We start from the raw sequence: 21,556 nt of genomic DNA on the forward strand, positions 1-21,556 counted from the left end.
GTTTCAAGACAGAAAAAATAATGCTAAAGAGTTGGTAAACTCCAGCATGAATTGCAATGAATTGCTCTATTATCTGTATGCCTTGTTGACGTACTGAACATTATGCATGCATAAACCCAATTTCTAGACATTGTTAAACTGGTTTTAAATAACAGCTGGTAAATTCACTACAGCAGTAAAATGTTATGAATTTGTCCCATATTTCTGTTATGTATCTGTGGAAGGCACACACACACACACACACACACACACACACACACACACACACACACACACACACACACACACACACACACACACACACACACACACACACACACACACTCTATTTATCAATCAAATGCTGTGACCTTTCTTGGGCTATATAATAATATACGGTTAACAATACAAATGTGATGTTTTTGCCAATTGTTAGTCACCTGACTCCATTGCAGGCTTCTTGTCCTGATTAGCTCATACTGTGTAGGTGTATACCCCCCCCCCCCCACCGCATAGAGCTAGTTGTGTAACTCACACACATCAAATATATATAGGCCTCTCTTTGACACACACACACGATCACTATTTCATATACTCTCTCTCCCCCCTTTCTCTCCCCCCTCCCACTCCCTCTCCTTCCTTTCTTTCTCACTTTCTTTTTCTCTGTCACCCTCCCACTCCCTCTCTCTCCATTCTCACAATCCCTAACTCTATCTATGAGATGATGCAGTTCTTGCTCTTCCTCCTCTGGCGCATGTGGAGCTGTCCGTGCAGCTGCCCTTGGTTTCCTCCATGTAGGGGTCCATGTATGGGTCCATGGGGGACCCCCATCCCTCCCATCCCTGTAGGGCTGTATCTGTGGCGCAGCTCCTCATTGTGGAGGTAGCGTAGCTGGACAGGTCTGGGGATGGGCTCCCCCAGGAAGTAACCCTTGTCTTCTTCAGACTCAGAGGATGAGGAGCAGCTGGAGCACCAGGGGTCTGCCCCCTCCCCGTATCCCTCCCCACCCAAGTGTGGTCCCCCAAGGCCCAGCGGCTGCATCCCCCCACCCCCCGCTGCATTGTGCAGGGTGAGGTCTGAGGTGGTGCGGGGGCAGGGTCTGTAAGGCTGCTGTCTGTACCCGCCTATGCCCTCCACCCCAAACAGGTCCCGGGCGGTACGGCCGGCGGGGAAACGGTCATAGTCCTCCTGAACACGACGGTGCGGGGGTTCCATCATATGACTTCCCCGGTCGGCCGTCAGGTGGAGGGCATTGTCAGAGCGTGAGCGTCGAGAACGCCGGTAGTGGCGACCGCTGCTGCGGTGGTTGCCGTTTCCATCATTACCATTGCCACAGTGTTTGCGTCGCCGTGATTGTGTTGGTTGTTGTTGCTGTATGGGCTCTGGCCCTTTTGGCCGACGACGAGGGATCCTCTCACTCATGGGGGTCATGCGGAGGTTACCACTACTCCCTATTAGGCCCACGCGACCTGTACCCTTAAAGGCCAGGGGCTGGGGGGAATCCCAGTACCCCAGGGGGTACCCCACCTGCACAGGTGCATTCAGGTACCCGTAGGGCCGAGAGGTCAGGGACTCAGAGCTGCGGAACTGGACAGAGGAACCCAGTGTGCCAATGTTACTCTTCTCAGACACATTCATCCCAGAGTCCTTACTAAGGTCTGGCATGGAGTATCGGGACAGGTGCTCTTGACGCTTACTTACCCCATCCAGTGAGTTACCTGGGAAAGATACACACACAGGTTATTCATGTATATAGATATTGAAGGTATTAAATAATCATTCATGATCCCTATTATCATATTATCAAATATTTGTACTATTTTTACTGAGGGAATTATAAACTCAATAGCTGACAGTGGCTCGAAAGGGCTGGGTTTTGATGAATAAATAAATGATAGGTGTGACGAGTCCTTGACCCCTCACTGGTCAATACTGCATGCCATTGTCTCAAGTTCTGTTGCTTATTGATGGTCTTTGCGTCATCATCAACTCCAATTCGGCTGTGGTCACCGAATATTATTTTCCTAGTCCATTGTGGATTGATACAGTTTATTAAATAGCATCGGCTACAGTAACAAGTAACAGCAATATTAAAACAAAAAAAGATCTGTGTTTGCTCAATATGTTTTGAGTGTTGACAGTCAACGTTGTTGTAATTGGCTTCAGTATAGTATAGGCCTTTACTCGTCGCACTTATCCTCAAATAAAAAATACTAGGCTCCTGTAAATTGTATTCTATGTGTGAGGCACGTAATCAATAAGCAAGATATAACCTAGGCCTGCTGTTATAGGACTGAATCATTTGCATATGTTTGGAGGAGCCGCACATATGTTGGATTACCGGACAAGAGGTGGGGGTGGATACAAGCCAAATGGAGTAGCCTATACACTGCAGGTAGGCCTATGTGAATAATGCCTCACAAGTAGACCATTTAGAAACAGGCTACTTGACGAATGCATGGAAATACAAATACATTTAGCAGATGCTCTTATCCAGAGCATTAAGGTCTAAGTGCCTTGCTCAAGGGCACATCAACTGTTTTTTCACCAAGTCATCTCAGGAATTCAACCAGCGACCTTTTGGTTACTGGCCCAATGCTCTTAATCGCTAGGCTACCTGCCACCCTAGGCCAGTATAAGAAAGTCACTAGACTCATTGCTGTTGAACCAGCTTTCAATGTACTGTAGTAGGGTAAGGGTGGCCTATTAGGCAGCATTTCCCAAACTAGGGGTCGCCTGATAAGAAAATGAGGTAGCGGGAGATTTTCCAAAATCCTGGTTATACATATACAGTACCAGTCAAAAGTTTGTACACCTACTCATTCAAGGGTTTTTCTTTATTTCTTTATTTTTCTACATTGTAGAATAATAGTGAAGACATCACAACTATGAAATAACACATATGGAATCATGTAGTAACCCAACAAGTGTTAAACAAATCTAAATATATTTTATATTTGAGATTCTTCAAAGTAGCCACCCTTTTGCCTTGATGACAGCTTTGCACACTCTTGGCACACTCTCACATCAACACCTTTGTCAGATTACACTGTGAAACTAAGAATTGATTCTATAGCTAGCAATCAAGAGGGCGACACAAAATGGGGCTCCATCTATCACAGGATGGCGGGCAGGCCTCTGCACTCTAGTTATGAATGTCTCCTCTGCAATATGGACGCATTGTATTATACACCCACTGTGCTATAATGGATACACTGAGAGCAAATGGCAGGCAAAAGAGCTGAGCGCCAAACTTGGAGATATGTAAGCAGGTAACTGTCACGCCCTGGTCTTAGTATTTTGTGTTTTCTTTATTATTTTGGTCAGGCCAGGGTGTGACATGGGTTAATTATGTGGTGTGTTTTGTCTTGGGGTTTTTGTAGGAATTGGAATTGTGGTATAGTGGGGTTATCTAGAAAAGTCTATGGTTGCCTGAAGTGGTTCTCAATCAGAGGCAGGTGTTTATCGTTGTCTCTGATTGGGAACCATATTTAGGCAGCCATATTCTTTGAGTGTTTCGTGGGTGATTGTTCCTGTCTCTGTGTTTGTTTGCACCAGATAGGGCTGGTTCGGTTTTTTCACGTTACGTTTTTGTAATGTTCGTTATCATCTTTAATAAAGATGTTTAATAATCGACCACGCTGCAATTTGGTCCTCCTCTCTTTCATCGGAAGAAAGCCTTAACAGTAACTCCAATTGTAAACTACATTGCCTATGCCTGTTTGTAAAACTGCAGTGCATTTGGAAAGTGTTCAGACCCTTTGACTTTTTCCACATTTTGTTACATTACAGCCTTATTCTAAAATGGATTTCCCCTCATCAATCTACACTCAATACCCCATGATGAAAAAGCACAACAGGCTTTTATAAAATTTTGCAAAAAAGAAAATCACATCACAAGTATTCAGACCCTTTACTCAGTACTTGATTGAAGTATATTTGGCAGCGATTACATTATTGAGTCTTCTTGGGTATGATGCTACAAGAGTGGCACACCTGTATTTTGGGATTTTCTCCCATTCTTCTCTGCAGATCCTCCCAAGCTCTGTCAGGTTGGATGGGGAGCGTCACTGCACAGCTAGTTTCAGGTCTCTCGATTGAGTTCAAGTCCAGGCTCTGGCGGGGCCACTCAAGGACATTCAGAGACTTGTCCCGAAGCTACTCCTGCGTTGTCTTGGCTGTTTGTTTAGGGTGGATGTCCTGTTGGAAGGTGAACATTCTCACCAGTCTGGGGTCCTGAGCGCTCTGGAGCATGTTTTCATCAGGGATCTCTCTGTACTTTGCTCCGTTCATCTTTCACTCGATCCTGACTAGTCTCCCAGTCCCTGCTGCTGAAAAATATCCCCATGCTGCCACCACCATGCTTCACCGTTGGGCCAGAGAATCTTGTTTCTCATGGTCAGAGAGTCTTTAGGTGCCTTTTGGCAAACTCCAAGCATGCTGTCATGTGCCTTTTACTGAAGAGTGGCTTCTGTCTGGCCACTCTACCATAAAAGCTTGATCGGTGAAGTGCTGCAGAGATGGATGTCCTTCTGGAAGGTTCTCCCATCTCCATAGAGGAAGTCTGAAGCTCTGTCAGAGTGACCATTGAGTTTTTGGTCACTTCCCTGACCAAGGCTCTTCTCCCCCGATTACTCAGTTTGGCTGGGCGGCCAGCGCTAAGAACAGTCTTGGTGGTTCTAAACTTTTTCCATTTAAGAATGATGGAGGCCATGGTGTTCTTGGGGACCTTTGATGATGCAGAAATGTTTTGATACTCTACCCCAGATTTTTCCTCGGCACGATCCTGTCTTAGAGCTCTACGGCCAATTCCTTCGACCTCATAGCTTGGTTTTTGCTCTAACATTCAATGTCAACAGTGGGACCTTATATAGGCAGGTATGTGCCTTTCCAAATCATGTCCAACCAATTGAATTTACCACAGGTGGACTCCAATCAAGTTGTAGAAACACCTCAAGGATGATCAATGGAAACAGGATGAACCAGAGCTCAATTTCGAGTCATATAGCAAAGGGTCTGAATACTTATGTAAATAAGGTCTGCCTGTTAACATACACTGCTCAAAAAAATAAAGGGAACACTAAAATAACACATCCTAGATCTGAATGAATGAAATATTCTTATTAAATACTTTTTTCTTTACATAGTTGAATGTGCTGACAACAAAATCACACAAAAATTATCAATGGAAATCAAATTTATCAACCCATGGAGGTCTGGATTTGGAGTCACACTCAAAATTAAAGTGGAAAACCACACTACAGGCTGATCCAACTTTGATGTAATGTCCTTAAAACAAGTCAAAATGAGGCTCAGTAGTGTGTGTGGCCTCCACGTGCCTGTATGATCTCCCTACAATGTCTGGGCATGCTCCTGATGAGGCGGTGGATGGTCTCCTGAGGGATCATCTCCCAAACCTGGACTAAAGCATCCGCCAACTCCTGGACAGTCTGTGGTGCAACGTGGCTCTGGATGGAGCGACATGATGTCCCAGATGTGCTCAATTGGACCTGGAGGAGATTTGGTTAGCATCAATGACACTGACACACTCCACCATAGTCTTTGTCCCCTCTCAACCCGCCTCCGTGGCCTCTTTAGGCAGCAGAACGTTCTCCACGGAATCGGCAACCTGCTTTCATCTGTGAAGAGCTCACAGGGCGCCAGTGAATGACCTCTGGCAAATGCAGGACTGGGGACCCTGACCATTTGAGCCACGGGTCCCGGATGGACGGGAGATTCCGGCAGCTCCGGGAGTGAAAATTTCCCTGTTGTCTATTCCATTTGCACAACAGCTGAAATGGTTGACTTGAGTTACATTAAGGTTCCCTTTATTTTTTTGAGCAGTGTAGATTCCGGACACTCCGGGTGAAGAGGCGCAGCGCCGGAGAGACGGGTGATTCCGGCAGTTCCGGAGTGAAGGGCGATTCCGGCAGCACCGGAGTAACGGACGGCTCTGGCAGCTCCTGACTGACAGGTGGCTCTGGCAGCTCCTGACTGACGGGAGACTCTGGCATCTCAGGACAGACGGGAGACTCTGGCAGCTCAGGACAGACGGGAGACTCTGGCAGCTCAGGACAGACGGGAGACTCTGGCAGCTCAGGACAGATGGGAGCACCTGTAGGGAAGAGACGGAGAGACAGCCTGGTGCGGGGGGCTGCCACCGGAGGCCTGGTGTGTGGAGGAGGCACCGGATAGACCGGACCGTGGAGGCGCACTGGAGGTCTCGAGCACCGAGCCTGTACAACCCTACCTGGCTGGATGCTCCCCGTAGACAGGCCCGTGAGGCGAGGTGGAATAGACCACACTGGGCTGTGCTGACGAACCGGGGACACCATGCGCAGGGCTGGTGCCATGTGCCTCTGATTGACCCCTGCCCACCCCAACTCATGCCCTGACCATACTAAAACAAAGACAAAACAAAGGAACTAAGGTCAGCCCGAGGAGACGACGCACTGAAGTAAGTATCCCATGTGTTATTATCATGAACACAAAATAACACAGAGATCAGATGCGCTGAGCCGGCTTCATGGCACCTGGCTCAATGCCCACTCTAGCCCGGCCGATACGAGGCGCTGCTATGTAGCGCACCGGGCTATGCCTGAACACCGGGGACACCGTGCGCCTCACGGCATAACACGGTGCCTGCCCGGTCCACCTCTCTCCATGGTAAGCACGGGGAGTTGGCTCAGGTCTCCTACCTGACTTAGCCACACTCCCAGTGTGCCCCCTCCAAGACATTTTTGGGGCTGCCTCTCGTCCTAGCCGACTCATACCACCGCCTTTCGGCTTTTGCTGTCTCCAGCTCTGCCTTGGGGCGGCGATATTCTCCCGGCTGTACCCAGGGTCCCTTGCCATCTAAGATCTCCTCCCAAGTCCAGGAGTCTTGAACCCGCTGCTCCTGGGTACCACCGGTTGTGGTGGGTGATTCTGTAACGGCCGTTGTTGTTGGAAGAAGAGGAGGATCAATGCGCAGCGTGGTAAGTGTCCATATTGATAATTTATTATCATGAACACAAAATAACGAGAACGAAACAAAACAGTCCTGAACGGTAAATACAAAAAACACTGAACAGAAAAGAATGACTCACCACTCAAAGGTGAAACCAGGGTACCTAAGTATGGTTCTCAATCAGGGACAACGATTGACAGCTCCCTCTGATTGAGAACCATACCAGGCCAAACACAGAAATCCCAAATTATAGAAAAAAGAGCATAGACTGCCCACCCCAACACACGCCCTGACCATACTAAAACAAAAACAGAACAAAGGAACTAAGGTCAGAACGTGACATTGCAACTCATGGTACGCTGATTCAGTACTCTCGTCTGCATTAAAAACAAATATCGATCCAGGTTGGATGAGGTGTGCACTGTCAACCACGCCCCCTGACTTTGAGAAGCTCCGACGGGACATGCATTAAGCACACCCATCTCATTAGTGCTGGTGAGATAAGAGAAATTATGTCAGACTAATTTGCAATTGTCATAGCCCCACATTTAAAGTACATGATGGTGAGTTCAGAAATACTGTTAGAAGGTTTTGCAATTGACTGCGTAGCCCCAATTAAAAAAGTAAACATAGGCTGTTAATTACATAATTTGTTTCACATGGTTCGGGTCACGAGAATTTTTAGACATCAAAATGGGGCCACGGGACAAAAACGTTTGGGAACCCCTGCAATAAGGGCTTGATTTTTAATCTAAAAAAAACAGAAAACGAGCTATTGTTACAGGATATTCACTTAAATGTTTTTAAATACGAGTGTCACCGGATCATCCTATCTCTCGTTCAATGATGGGCATGGAGGGGTTTTTACATACATGCAAATAATAACAGTAGCTGGATAAAATAATGTACAATAGCCCACATATATAAAACATAGATGCTCCCCAACTTGGTAATTAAGATTTATTTCAAAGCAGTCACATGAGCCAAACCTTTTATGATAGTCTTCTCAGCAAACCGGGAACATTCCCAGAACATTAGCTAAGATTCCCAATACGTTCTAGTTCTAGTTTTATCTAACATTAGGATGATAACATCCTAAAAACGTTTTTTTTTAAGGAAATATCATTGGTATGTTCTCCTAACATTCACTAAAATGTTGTGCACAACATCTGTAACAACCACCACAGAACATTCCCCAAACATTCTCAGTAGGTTTCTAGGTAATATAATAACACAATGTACCTGTAATGTTTTCCCAGCAAACCAGAATTGGTTCTGTGAAAGTTCCCAGAACATTTGATAGGTCGTGGCAAATGTTTTCATGACACACAAACTGTCCAGCCGTACTGATGATTATAGAATGTTTGCATAAAGCATTCGCCAGATGTTGCAAGAATGTTCCTAGAACACATTTAATTTGTTATTTTTTTACCTATTTTTTCTCCCCAATATCGTGGTATCCAATTGTTAGTTACAGTCTTGTCTCATCCTTGCAACTCCCGTATGGAATCGTGAGAGGGGAAGGTCAAGAGCCGTGTGTCCTCCGAAACACAACCCACCCAAGCCGCCCTGCTTCTTCACACAACCCAGAAGCCAGCCGCATCAATGTGTCAGAGGAAACACTGTACACCTGGCGACCGTGTCTGCGATACAGTGCCTTAGACCACTGCGCCACTCGGGAGGCCCAATTTGTTCTTTAACTTCTTGGATATAGGGGGTGCTATTTTAATTTTTGGATGAAAAACGTTCCCGTTTTAAACAAGATATTTTGTCAGGAAAAGATGCTTGACTATGCAGATAAATGACAGCTTTGGAAAGAAAACACTCTGACGTTTCCAAAACTGCAAAGATATTGTCTGTGAGTGCCACAGAACTGATGTTACAGGCGAAACCCAGATAAAGATCCAATCAGGAAGTGCCACATTTTTTGAAACAGCCTCATGCCAATGACTCCTTATATGGCTGCGGAGGAGCTAGGAGTCAGCTTACGTTTTCCACGTTTTCCCCAAGGTGTCTGCAGCCTTGTGACGTCTTTTTAGGCATTTCCATTGGAGAATGGCTGTAAGAGACCATATAGGGCGAGTGGACGCATGGTGTCTCCCGGAGAAAACGTTGCGTAAAATACTGAGGTAGCCATTTTTCCAATAGTTTCTTATGAGAAACCAACTGCCTCCACGGATATATTATTGAATACATATGTTAAAAACACTTTGAGGATGGATCCTAAACAACGTTTGCCGTGTTTCTGTCGATATTATGGAGCAAATTTTGAAAAAAGTTCGGCGTTATAGTTGAAGTATTTTCGGTCGATTTCTCGCCTCCAAAAATATTATTTTTAGAAAAAAGGAACATTTGCTATCTAACTGGGAGTCTCCTGAGTGAAAGCATCTGAAGTTCTTCAAAGGTAAATTATTTAATTTGGTTGCTTTTCTTATTTTTGTGAAAATGTTGCCTGCTGCCAGCACAGCCTAGCATAGCATTATGCCATGCTAAACTTACACAAATGCTTGTCTAGCGTTGGCTGTAAACGCATATATTGAAAATCTGAGATGATAGTGTTGTTAACAAAAGGATAAGCTTGTGTTTCAATATATTTATTTCATTTCATTTGCGATTTTCATGAATAGGAAACGTTGCGTTATGGTAATGGGCTTGAGGCTATGATTACGCTCCCGGATATGGGATTGCTCGTCGCTAGAGGTTAAACATTGCCAGAATGTTTCATTAGATCGTGGGGACCAGCGTTACCTGAAATTTGCACAAGTTTTTAAGGCTACACCCCAAATATTGCCAAACCTCCCACCTCAGCGCAAGCTAGGTCATTTACCAATCCTGATGCTAGGGTTTGAAAACAGAAGAGTGCTGGCTTTAACAGGTCGAAATTGCAAAACAAGCATGCATTTGACAATTGTGCTGGCTTAACACCCGCCGAAAATAAAGCCCCTTGTCTACAATGTAGCTTCTAAACTCAGTTGAGAGGGTACAGTACCTGTAGCATTGGACAGGGCCAGAGACTCCATAGATCCTCGGGGGGTCTGTTCCAGAGGGGTGAGGGGCTCTGTGAAGCTCATGCCATTGCTCATTGCTTTCCTGTTCTTGGTCAGGGGGGGCCTGCTGTCCTTCTGGAAGCCATGCATGCTGATGTTCCTCTTGTCCGAGAAGCCCTGGCCTTGGCTGGACACCTCGTTGAAGCTCATCTGGGTCCTCAGCTTGGGTGGGCGGAACTCGTCTTGGCTGTGGTGGATCCAGTTGTCCTGGAAGGATTGACCCCTCAGTGCCGCCATGGGCGTTCGCTTCGTGTTGCCCTGCACTTTAGCTCTGGACTCAGGCCTTTTTCCTGGGTTGACAGGGCTCTGGGCTGGGGGCAGGGGGTTGTGGGAGCTGGGGCTGTAGCCTTTCCTGGGGTTACACAGGCCCAGGAGCAGGGAATTGGGGGTTGGAGAGGCATCCTGCTGGGAGCCCTCGTTGGCTGTCTCATAGGCTGGGGGGTAAGGTTCATCCCGGCTCATCCACACTTGGTTGAGACTAGGGGTGCAGCTGGGGGCGTGACTGGGTGTGCGGCTAGAGCCAAGGCTCAGACGGTCCATTTGGATAGACAGCGGTTCCACCTCAACAGATAGACGATCAGTCATGGGTGCTGGCTGGCGACGCTCCTGCTCGGCATTTCGGCGCTCCGGTTTTAGAATCTTGATGCTGTGGTGAGACTCACGGGAGCGGGCACTCTGGAAGGCCGAGTCAGATGAGTCTGACTCGTCTGGGTCCTGATTGATGGAATTTATAACATATAATTGAAATACATATAAAATACACATACTATACAATGGTCAACTGAACATTCAGTCAAGTGGTGGTTGTTCACCTGTCCGGTGCTGCAGGAGCGTGAGCAGTAGATCTGTCCCTGTTTGGGCAGGAAGGGGCGCCCCAGGAGGGAACGCTTACAGCGGGCACAGCAGAAACACTCCTCTGTGGCGTGCCAATGCTGCCCGTCATATGTCATCTGGCCCTGGTCAATGCCTGGGGAAAGGATTAGATCCTGTCATTATGGGCTTCCATCCCTCTCCTCGCCCCTACCTGGGCTTGAACCAGGGACCCTCTGCACACGTCAACAACTGCGACCCACACATCATCGTTACCTATCACTCCACAAAAGCCGCAGCCCTTGCAGAGCAAGGAATACAACTACTTCAAGGTCTCAGAGCGAGTAACTTCACCGATTGAAATGTTGCTAGCGTGCGCCCCGCTAGTTAGCTAGCCATTTCACACCGGTTACGATTAGAATTTGAAATAATACTACTACTTACTACTAATAAGGTGTCAGTGTTGGGATATCACATACTGAGTCTAATAAACCCATTATCTACAGTGAGACTGTATCACTCCTCAGTAAGCCAACAGCTAATCTGTAAAATATGAGCCTGCAAAATATTTTAATGATATTTACTGGATGAAGAAATTAAGTACAGTACAAACTGATATTGTGATTTTACCCAAAACTGGGATTATGCGGTCTATATAATAATTTAAAAATACATTTATAGAAAGCCCTTCTCCTAAACCAAGGGAACTAATAATATTTCACATGGTCCATCTGGACACAACATGGCATCCTCTGGGTCTGAATGGCTCATAGCTTCCCCCTGTCTAACTGGATTCTGGGCAGCAGATAATAACCACCTTCATTTCCCTAGCCAGTCATGTCTTAGCACAGCTGAATGATGCACATGGCTCTGAGTGTTCTGTTCTGCTATCGAGTGACAGCTGCTTTCAAAATGACTTCTACTGTAAATTGGTATGTAATGTTTTCTATTATAAGCTTTAGTCATGAATGCTTGAAGCTATGGATTTCTATCTCAGATTTTATGACTATTCTCTCTTAACGACTACAGGGTCCTTGAATGACGCCATTGTGTTTTGTCACACAAAAAAACATGTCAATAATGAAATGAGTTGAGACATGGAGAGATGGCGGTAATGACACAGAGAAAGACAAAGTGAGTTTTATAGAGTGTGTGAACAACACAGTCAAAGAGAGAGGCTGGAAGACAGGGGGTAAGATACATGTAAAGAGACACAGAGACAAAGAAAGGGTGAAAAATAGAGCAAGGGAAGAAATGCTATAAAGAAAAACGGGGATTGATATAAAGTTACCAAGAGAGACTGAGTGGGATGGCAGGAGATGAACAGCAGTGGAGAGAGTGGCAGAGACAGAGAAAGACAGAAAAACAGGAAAAGGATGCAGGTGCGTTTTGAAGAATAGAATCTTTGCATGATTTATCTATTTCCATGTCTAAACGTACAATCTGATAATAATCAATAGAAAGAAAGAGAAGAGTGCAGTAAGCATGTATAAATCGTGTTTAGGAAACATCTAGAACCATGTACCTATGTGTTCACCGCAGGCGTCACAGTACTCTGCATACAGGGACTCGAAGCAGTGGCAGCAGTGTGGACGTCCATCCTTCATGATGTAGCGCTGGCCGCCCAGCGGAGCCTCACACTCATAGCAGCAGAAGTGCTTCATGTGCCAGTGCCTGCCTTCTGCCTCTGTGCACTCATCAGCAAAAATAATCTAAAAAAGAGAGTGAGAGAGAGTGACAGGCAGACAGAGAGAGAGAGCGCAAAGATAATCATCAGCAAAATCATCTAAAGCTATTAGAGAGACACCAAGCTCATCAGCAAAGACAATGAAATATAATATGCAGGAGAGACAGAGAACAGACTGTCAAACCATAGAACACCAGAGGGGGAGAGAGATAGACAGATTCTGGGCTTGCACGCATCTTAGCAGCAGAAATAAGACTCAGTCAAACGGAGCAAAACCTCTGCAGAGCTGGATAACTGAGATGTGGAAGGACGGATGAGATCCCTCAACACTCTTTACCCTGTAAAACCCAATCTCACCCTTCTGAGCTCCAGCTCCAGTTCCTCCCAACTTCCCACCACCTTAAACCCAATCTCAACCTTCTGAGCTCCAGCTAACCCAGCCAACCCTCCCACCACCCCAGCCGGGCTCACCTCATCGCAGGCACAGCAGCGGGGTTTGAGCATCTCTGAATGGTGCCGGCCGCAGTAGATCTTCCCTTCCTGGTGAAAGTAGATGAGGTCCACCAGGAGCTCCTCACACATGCTGCACACAAAGCAGTGAGGGTGCCACACCAGGCCGTGGCCTGCCCGTGACGCAAACACCACAATGTCCCCTCCATTTATCTGGCCCCCACACTGAGAGAGAGAGAGCGAGAAAGGGAGGGGAGGCAGGGGAGACAGGGAGAGGGAGTGAGAGATAAATAGATGAAAAGAGAGAGAAAGAGAGAGTCAAAGAAAGGAATTGACCGAGGGGGAGGGGGAGCAAGACGCCAGTTACATGATATAAATAATCCAATCTTTTTAAATGTGCATGACCTAATCACAAAAGGGCTTCTATGGCTAATCCTTCTGATTAGACATCAAACAGAATACCAAGGCAAGCTGATTATTTTCAAATATTTGATTTGCTGTGGCAAAGATTTTATCCCATTTGCACTGTCCCCTAGTGCAGTGGTTCCCAAACTTTTTATAGCCCCGTACCCCTTCAAACATTCATCCTCCAGCTGCGTACCCCCCCCCCCCCCTCTAGCACCAGGGTCAGTACACTTTCAAATGTTGTTTTTTGCCATCTTAAGTCTGCCAAATTAATTAATAAAAAATTCTACAATGTGATTTTCTGGATTTTTTTCTCATTTTGTCTGTCATAGTTGAAGTGTACCTATGATGAAAATTACAGGCCTCTCATCTTTTTAAAGTGGGAGAACTTGCACAATTGGTGGCTGACTAAATACTTTTTTGCCCCACTGTACATGCAAACCTTATTTGTTCATCAAAAATTGTGAATAACTAACCACAGGTTAATGAGAACAGTATGTTAGAAAGGATGCATATACAGTTGAAGTCGGAAGTTTACATACACCTTAGCCAAATACATTTAAATTCTTCACAATTCCTGACATTTAATCCTAGTAAAAATTCCCTGTCTTAGGTCAGTTATGATCACCACTTTATTTTAAGAATGTGAAATGTCAGAATAATAGTGGAGAGAACGATTTATTTCAGCTTTTATTTATTTCATCACATTCACAGTGGGTCAGAAGTTTACATACACTCAATTAGTCTTTGGTAGCATTGCCTTAAAATTGTGTAACTTGGGTCAAATGTTTCAGGATGAACCAAATTTGCGGAGGTCTATAATTTTTTTCTGAGGTCTTGGCTGATTTTTTGGGATTTTCCCATGATGTCAAGCAAAGAGGCACTGAGTTTGAAGGCAGGCCTTGAAATACATCCACAGCTACACCTCCAATTTACAAAAATTATGTCAATTAGCCTATCAGAAACTTCTAAAGCCATGACATAATTGTCTGGAATTTTCCAAGCTGTTTAAAGGCACAGTCAACTTAGTGTATGTAAACTTCTGACTCACATTAACAATTTTCTACACTGTATTTCTGATCAATATGATGTTATTTTGATGGACAAAAAATGTGCTTTTCTTTAAAAAACAAGGACATTTCTAAGTGATCCCAAACTTTTGAACGGTAGTGTAAGTGAACCCCAAATCAATGTATTTCTCATTACATTTACATTTAAGTCATTTAGCAGACGCTCTTATCCAGAGCGACTTACAAATTGGTGCATTCACCTTATGACATCCAGTGGAGCAGCCACTTTACAATAGTGCATCTAAATCTTTTAAGGGGGGAGGGTGAGAAGGATTACTTTATCCTATCCTAGGTATTCCTTAAAGAGGTGGGGTTTCAGGTGTCTCCGGAAGGTGGTGATTGACTCCGCTGTCCTGGCGTCGTGAGGGAGTTTGTTCCACCATTGGGGGGCCAGAGCAGCGAACAGTTTTGACTGGGCTGAGCGGGAACTGTACTTCCTCAGTGGTAGGGAGGCGAGCAGGCCAGAGGTGGATGAACGCAGTGCCCTTGTTTGGGTGTAGGGCCTGATCAGAGCCTGGAGGTACTGAGGTGCTGTTCCCCTCACAGCTCCGTAGGCAAGCACCATGGTCTTGTAGCGGATGCGAGCTTCAACTGGAAGCCAGTGGAGAGAGCGGAGGAGCGGGGTGACGTGAGAGAACTTGGGAAGGTTGAACACCAGACGGGCTGCGGCGTTCTGGATGAGTTGTAGGGGTTTAATGGCACAGGCAGGGAGCCCAGCCAACAGCGAGTTGCAGTAATCCAGACGGGAGATGACAAGTGCCTGGATTAGGACCTGCGCCGCTTCCTGCGTGAGGCAGGGTCGTACTCTGCGGATGTTGTAGAGCATGAACCTACAGGAACGGGCCACCGCCTTGATGTTAGTTGAGAACGACAGGGTGTTGTCCAGGATCACGCCAAGGTTCTTAGCGCTCTGGGAGGAGGACACAGTGGAGTTGTCAACCGTGATGGCGAGATCATGGAAGGGCAGTCCTTCCCCGGGAGGAAGAGCAGCTCCGTCTTGCCGATGTTCAGCTTGAGGTGGTGATCCGTCATCCACACTGATATGTCTGCCAGACATGCAGAGATGCACCCGCCACCTGGTCATCAGAAGGGGGAAAGGAGAAGATTAATTGTGTGTCATCTGCATAGCAATGATAGGAGAGACCATGTGAGGTTATGACAGAGCCAAGTGACTTGGTGTATAGCGAGAATAGGAGAGGGCCTAGAACAGAGCCCTGGGGGACACCAGTGGTGAGAGCACGTGGTGAGGAGACGGATTCTCGCCACGCCACCTGGTAGGAGCGACCTGTCAGGTAGGACGCAATCCAAGCGTGGGCCGCGCCGGAGATGCCCAACTCGGAGAGGGTGGAGAGGAGGATCTGATGGTTCACAGTATCGAAGGCAGCCGATAGGTCTAGAAGGATGAGAGCAGAGGTCTAGAAGGATGAGAGCAGAGGAGAGAGAGTTAGCTTTAGCAGTGCGGAGCGCCTCCGTGATACAGAGAAGAGCAGTCTCAGTTGAATGACTAGTCTTGAAACCTGACTGATTTGGATCAAGAAGGTCATTCTGAGAGAGATAGCGGGAGAGCTGGCCAAGGACGGCACGTTCAAGAGTTTTGGAGAGAAAAGAAAGAAGGGATACTGGTCTGTAGTTGTTGACATCGGAGGGATCGAGTGTAGGTTTTTTCAGAAGGGGTGCAACTCTCGCTCTCTTGAAGACGGAAGGGACGTAGCCAGCGGTCAGGGATGAGTTGATGAGCGAGGTGAGGTAAGGGAGAAGGTCTCCGGAAATGGTCTGGAGAAGAGAGGAGGGGATAGGGTCAAGCGGGCAGGTTGTTGGGCGGCCGGCCGTCACAAGACGCGAGATTTCATCTGGAGAGAGAGGGGAGAAAGAGGTCAGAGCACAGGGTAGGGCAGTGTGAGCAGAACCAGCGGTGTTGTTTGACTTAGCAAACGAGGATCGGATGTCGTCGACCTTCTTTTCAAAATGGTTGACGAAGTGCACTGCAGTTGGTTCCGGGTTGGAGCGAGCGGTCGCATCTGCACTCCGTCCGCAGGTAGTATTACATTTCATTATTTCATTATAGTACAACGGTTTGATTTGTCTAATCTTAGCAATTTCTTCTTAGCTAGCTACATAGCCGTCTTTGTATCATAGATAATTGCGTAATTATCGTATTTCGTCGTCCTAACGCAGTCTACACTGCCTGCAGCTAGCCAGCTAGCTAACGTCCACCGTTAGCTAGTCCACCGTCTACCGATTAGCAGCACAACTATTACACTCAACTGAACGACTTGATTAGTGTAGTGTTAGCTAGCTACATAGTTGTCTTGCTGTCTTCGTATCCAAGATAATTGTGTAGTTTAGAGTGTGTAGTTTTAGAGTGATTATCTTAATTTACCGAGGTTAGCTAGCCAGCTATTTGTCGTCCTTAACGTAGGAGACTCTGCTAGCTAGCCAACAGCTAGCCAACGTCTACCGAACAGAACTTCTGCACTCAACAATCCGGTCGCATTTCGCTTCGCTCCACAGGTAGTATCACATTTTTCATTTCATTTCATTACAGTACAACGGCTTGATTTGTTTGATCGTAGCTAGCTACATAGCCGTCTTTGTATCAAAGATAATTGTGTAGTCTAGAGCGATTTCCTAGGTTAGCTAGCCAGCTATTGTCGTTCTTTTAACGCAACGTAACGTAATCAACACTGCTAGCTAGCCAGCTAGCCCCGAATAGCAGCACAGTAGAAACTATTACACTCAACGGAACGACTTGATTAGTGTAGTGTCAACAACGCAGCCAATGCCAGCTAGCCTACATAGTCAACAACGCAGCCTCTGCCAGCTAGCCTACTTCAGCAGTACTGTATCATTTTAATCATTTTAGTCAATAAGATTCTTGCTACGTAAGCTTAACTTTCTGAACACTCGAGACGTGTAGTCCACTTGTCATTCCAATCTCCTTTGCATTAGCGTAGCCTCTTGTGTAGCCTGTCAACTATGTGTCTGTCTATCCCTGTTCTCTCCTCTCTGCACAGACCATACAAACGCTCCACACCGCGTGGCCGCGGCCACCCTAATCTGGTGGTCCCAGCGCGCACGACCCACGTGGAGTTCCAGGTCTCCGGTAGCCTCTGGAACTGCCGATCTGCGGCCAACAAGGCAGAGTTCATCTCAGCCTATGCCTCCCTCCAGTCCCTCGACTTCTTGGCACTGACGGAAACATGGATCACCACAGACAACACTGCTACTCCTACTGCTCTCTCTTCGTCTGTCCACGTGTTCTCGCACACCCCGAGAGCTTCTGGTCAGCGGGGTGGTGGCACCGGGATCCTCATCTCTCCCAAGTGGTCATTCTCTCTTTCTCCCCTTACCCATCTGTCTATCGCCTCCTTTGAATTCCATGCTGTCACAGTTACCAGCCCTTTCAAGCTTAACATCCTTATCATTTATCGCCCTCCAGGTTCCCTCGGAGAGTTCATCAATGAGCTTGATGCCTTGATAAGCTCCCTTCCTGAGGACGGCTCACCTCTCACAGTTCTGGGCGACTTTAACCTCCCCATGTCTACCTTTGACTCATTCCTCTCTGCCTCCTTCTTTCCACTCCTCTCCTCTTTTGACCTCACCCTCTCACCTTCCCCCCCTACTCACAAGGCAGGAAATACGCTCGACCTCATCTTTACTAGATGCTGTTCTTCCACTAACCTCATTGCAACTCCCCTCCAAGTCTCCGACCACTACCTTGTATCCTTTTCCTCTCGCTCTCATCCAACACTTCCCACACTGCCCCTACTCGGATGGTATCGCGCCGTCCCAACCTTCGCTCTCTCTCCCCGCTACTCTCTCCTCTTCCATCCTATCATCTCTTCCCTCTGCTCAAACCTTCTCCAACCTATCTCCTGATTCTGCCTCCTCAACCCTCCTCTCCTCCCTTTCTGCATCCTTTGACTCTCTATGTCCCCTATCCTCCAGGCCGGCTCGGTCCTCCCCTCCCGCTCCGTGGCTCGATGACTCATTGCGAGCTCACAGAACAGGGCTCCGGGCAGCCGAGCGGAAATGGAGGTAAAACTCGCCTCCCTGCGGACCTGACATCCTTTCACTCCCTCCTCTCTACATTTTCCTCTTCTCTCTCTGCTGCTAAAGCCACTTTCTACCACTCTAATGATTCCAAGCATCTTTGAAAAGAAGGTCCTCTAACCCTAGGAAGCTCTTTGCAACCTTCTCCTCCCTCCTGAAATCCTCCTCCCCCCCCCCCCTCCTCCTCTCTCTGCAGATGACTTCCCTGACCGCTCAACCATTTTGAAAGAGAGAGGTCTGAAAAAACCTACATCCGATCCAACTACAGACCAGTTTGCTAAAACTCTTGAACGTCAAATCTCTCTCAGGATGACACCAAATCAGTCAGGTTTCAAGACTAGTTCTGCTGCTCTTCTCTGTACACTGCCTACCCTGCTCTCATCCTTCTAGACCTATCGGCTGCCTTCGATACTGTGAACCATCAGATCCTCCTCTCCACCCTCTCCGAGTTGGGCATCTCCGGCGCGGCCCACGCTTGGATTGCGTCCTACCTGACAGGTCGCTCCTACCAGGTGGCGTGGCGAGAATCCATCTCCACACCACGTGCTCTCACCACTGGTGTCCCCCAGGGCTCTGTTCTAGGCCCTCTCCTATTCTCGCTATACACCAAGTCACTTGGCTCTGTCATAACCTCACATGGTCTCTCCTATCATTGCTATGCAGATGACACACAATTAATCTTCTCCTTTCCCCCTTCTGATGACCAGGTGGCGAATCGCATCTCTGCATGTCTGGCAGACATATCAGTGTGGATGACGGATCACCACCTCAAGCTGAACCTCGGCAAGACGGAGCTGCTCTTCCTCCCGGGGAAGGACTGCCCGTTCCATGATCTCGCCATCACGGTTGACAACTCCATTGTGTCCTCCTCCCAGAGCGCTAAGAACCTTGGCGTGATCCTGGACAACACCCTGTCGTTCTCAACTAACATCAAGGCGGTGGCCCGTTCCTGTAGGTTCATGCTCTACAACATCCGCAGAGTACGACCCTGCCTCACACAGGAAGCGGCGCAGGTCCTAATCCAGGCACTTGTCATCTCCCGTCTGGATTACTGCAACTCGCTGTTGGCTGGGCTCCCTGCCTGTGCCATTAAACCCCTACAACTCATCCAGAACACCGCAGCCCGTCTGGTGTTCAACCTTCCCAAGTTCTCTCACGTCACCCCGCTCCTCCGCTCTCTCCACTGGCTTCCAGTTGAAGCTCGCATCCGCTGCAAGACCATGGTGCTTGCCTACGGAGCTGTGAGGGGAACGGCACCTCCAGGCTCTGATCAGGCCCTACACACAAACAAGGGCACTGCGTTCATCCACCTCTGGCCTGCTCGCCTCCCTACCACTGAGGAAGTACAGTTCCCGCTCAGCCCAGTCAAAACTGTTCGCTGCTCTGGCAGCGGAGTCAATCACCACCTTCCGGAGACACCTGAAACCCCACCTCTTTAAGGAATACCTAGGATAGGATCAAGTAATCCCTCTCACCCCCCCTTAAAAGATTTAGATGCACTGCTGTTCCACTGGATGTCATAAGGTGAATGCACCAATTTGTAAGTCGCTCTGGATAAGAGCGTCTGCTAAATGACTTAAATGTAAATGTAAATGAAGTCATCTGCAGAGAGGGAGGAGGGGGGGGGAGGATTCAGGAGGGAGGAGAAGGTGGCAAAGAGCTTCCTAGGGTTAGAGGCAGATGCTTGGAATTTAGAGTGGTAGAAAGTGGCTTTAGCAGCAGAGAGAGAAGAGGAAAATGTAGAGAGGAGGGAGTGAAAGGATGTCAGGTCCGCAGGGAGGCGAGTTTTCCTCCATTTCCGCTCGGCTGCCCGGAGCCCTGTTCTGTGAGCTCGCAATGAGTCGTCGAGCCACGGAGCGGGAGGGGAGGACCGAGCCGGCCTGGAGGATAGGGGACATAGAGAGTCAAAGGATGCAGAAAGGGAGGAGAGGAGGGTTGAGGAGGCAGAATCAGGAGATAGGTTGGAGAAGGTTTGAGCAGAGGGAAGAGATGATAGGATGGAAGAGGAGAGAGTAGCGGGGAGAGAGAGCGAAGGTTGGGACGGCGCGATACCATCCGAGTAGGGGCAGTGTGGGAAGTGTTGGATGAGAGCGAGAGGGAAAAGGATACAAGGTAGTGGTCGGAGACTTGGAGGGGAGTTGCAATGAGGTTAGTGGAAGAACAGCATCTAGTAAAGATGAGGTCGAGCGTATTGCCTGCCTTGTGAGTAGGGGGAAGGTAAGACGGAGAGGTCAAAAGAGGAGAGGAGTGGAAAGAAGGAGGCAGAGAGGAATGAGTCAAAGGTAGACGTGGGGAGGTTAAAGTCGCCCAGAACTGTGAGAGGTGAGCCGTCCTCAGGAAAGGAGCTTATCAAGGCATCAAGCTCATTGATGAACTCTCCGAGGGAACCTGGAGGGTGATAAATGATAAGGCTGTTAAGCTTGAAAGGGCTGGTAACTGTGACAGCATGGAATTCAAAGGAGGCGATAGACAGATGGGTAAGGGGAGAAAGAGAGAATGACCACTTGGGAGAGATGAGGATCCCGGTGCCACCACCCCGCTGACCAGAAGCTCTCGGGGTGTGCGAGAACACGTGGGCGGACGAAGAGAGAGCAGTAGGAGTAGCAGTGTTATCTGTGGTGATCCATGTTTCCGTCAGTGCCAAGAAGTCGAGGGACTGGAGGGAGGCATAGGCTGAGATGAACTCTGCCTTGTTGGCCGCAGATCGGCAGTTCCAGAGGCTACCGGAGACCTGGAACTCCACGTGGGTTGTGCGCTGGGACCACCAGATTAGGGTGGCCTCGGCCACGCGGTGTGGAGCGTTTGTATGGTCTGTGCAGAGAGGAGAGAACAGGGATAGACAGACACATAGTTGACAGGCTACAGAAGAGGCTACGCTAATGCAAAGGAGATTGGAATGACAAGTGGACTACACGTCTCGAATGTTCAGAAAGTTGAGCTTACGTAGCAAGAATCTTATTGACTAAAATGATTAAAAATGATACAGTACTGCTGAAGTAGGCTAGCTGGCAGTGGCTGCGTTGTTGACTTTGTAGGCTAGCTGGCAGTGGCTGCGTTGTTGATTCGGGGGCTAGCTGGCTAGCTAGCAGTGTTGATTACGTTACGT

The 21,556-nt window shown here is 47.7% G+C and overlaps 1 protein-coding gene across 1 annotated transcript in view; it reads right to left on the reverse strand.

The window, feature by feature from the left end:
- Nucleotides 1-633: 633 nt before the first annotated feature.
- The window catches only part of LOC115131844 (prickle-like protein 2), a 35,182-nt gene continuing 14,259 nt past the window's right edge, over nucleotides 634-21,556 (reverse strand). Inside the window, exons 4-8 of the mRNA XM_029663870.2 lie at nucleotides 12,944-13,147; nucleotides 12,311-12,497; nucleotides 10,788-10,942; nucleotides 9,918-10,689; nucleotides 634-1,697 (exon numbers count right to left, since the gene is read on the reverse strand). Of these exons, the coding sequence (XP_029519730.2) occupies nucleotides 694-1,697; nucleotides 9,918-10,689; nucleotides 10,788-10,942; nucleotides 12,311-12,497; nucleotides 12,944-13,147 (2,322 nt within the window). The 3' untranslated portion in view covers nucleotides 634-693. The remainder of the gene's footprint in view (nucleotides 1,698-9,917; nucleotides 10,690-10,787; nucleotides 10,943-12,310; nucleotides 12,498-12,943; nucleotides 13,148-21,556) is intronic.

Source organism: Oncorhynchus nerka, linkage group LG7 (assembly GCF_034236695.1).
Source record: "Oncorhynchus nerka isolate Pitt River linkage group LG7, Oner_Uvic_2.0, whole genome shotgun sequence".
NCBI classification, from domain to species: domain Eukaryota; kingdom Metazoa; phylum Chordata; class Actinopteri; order Salmoniformes; family Salmonidae; genus Oncorhynchus; species Oncorhynchus nerka.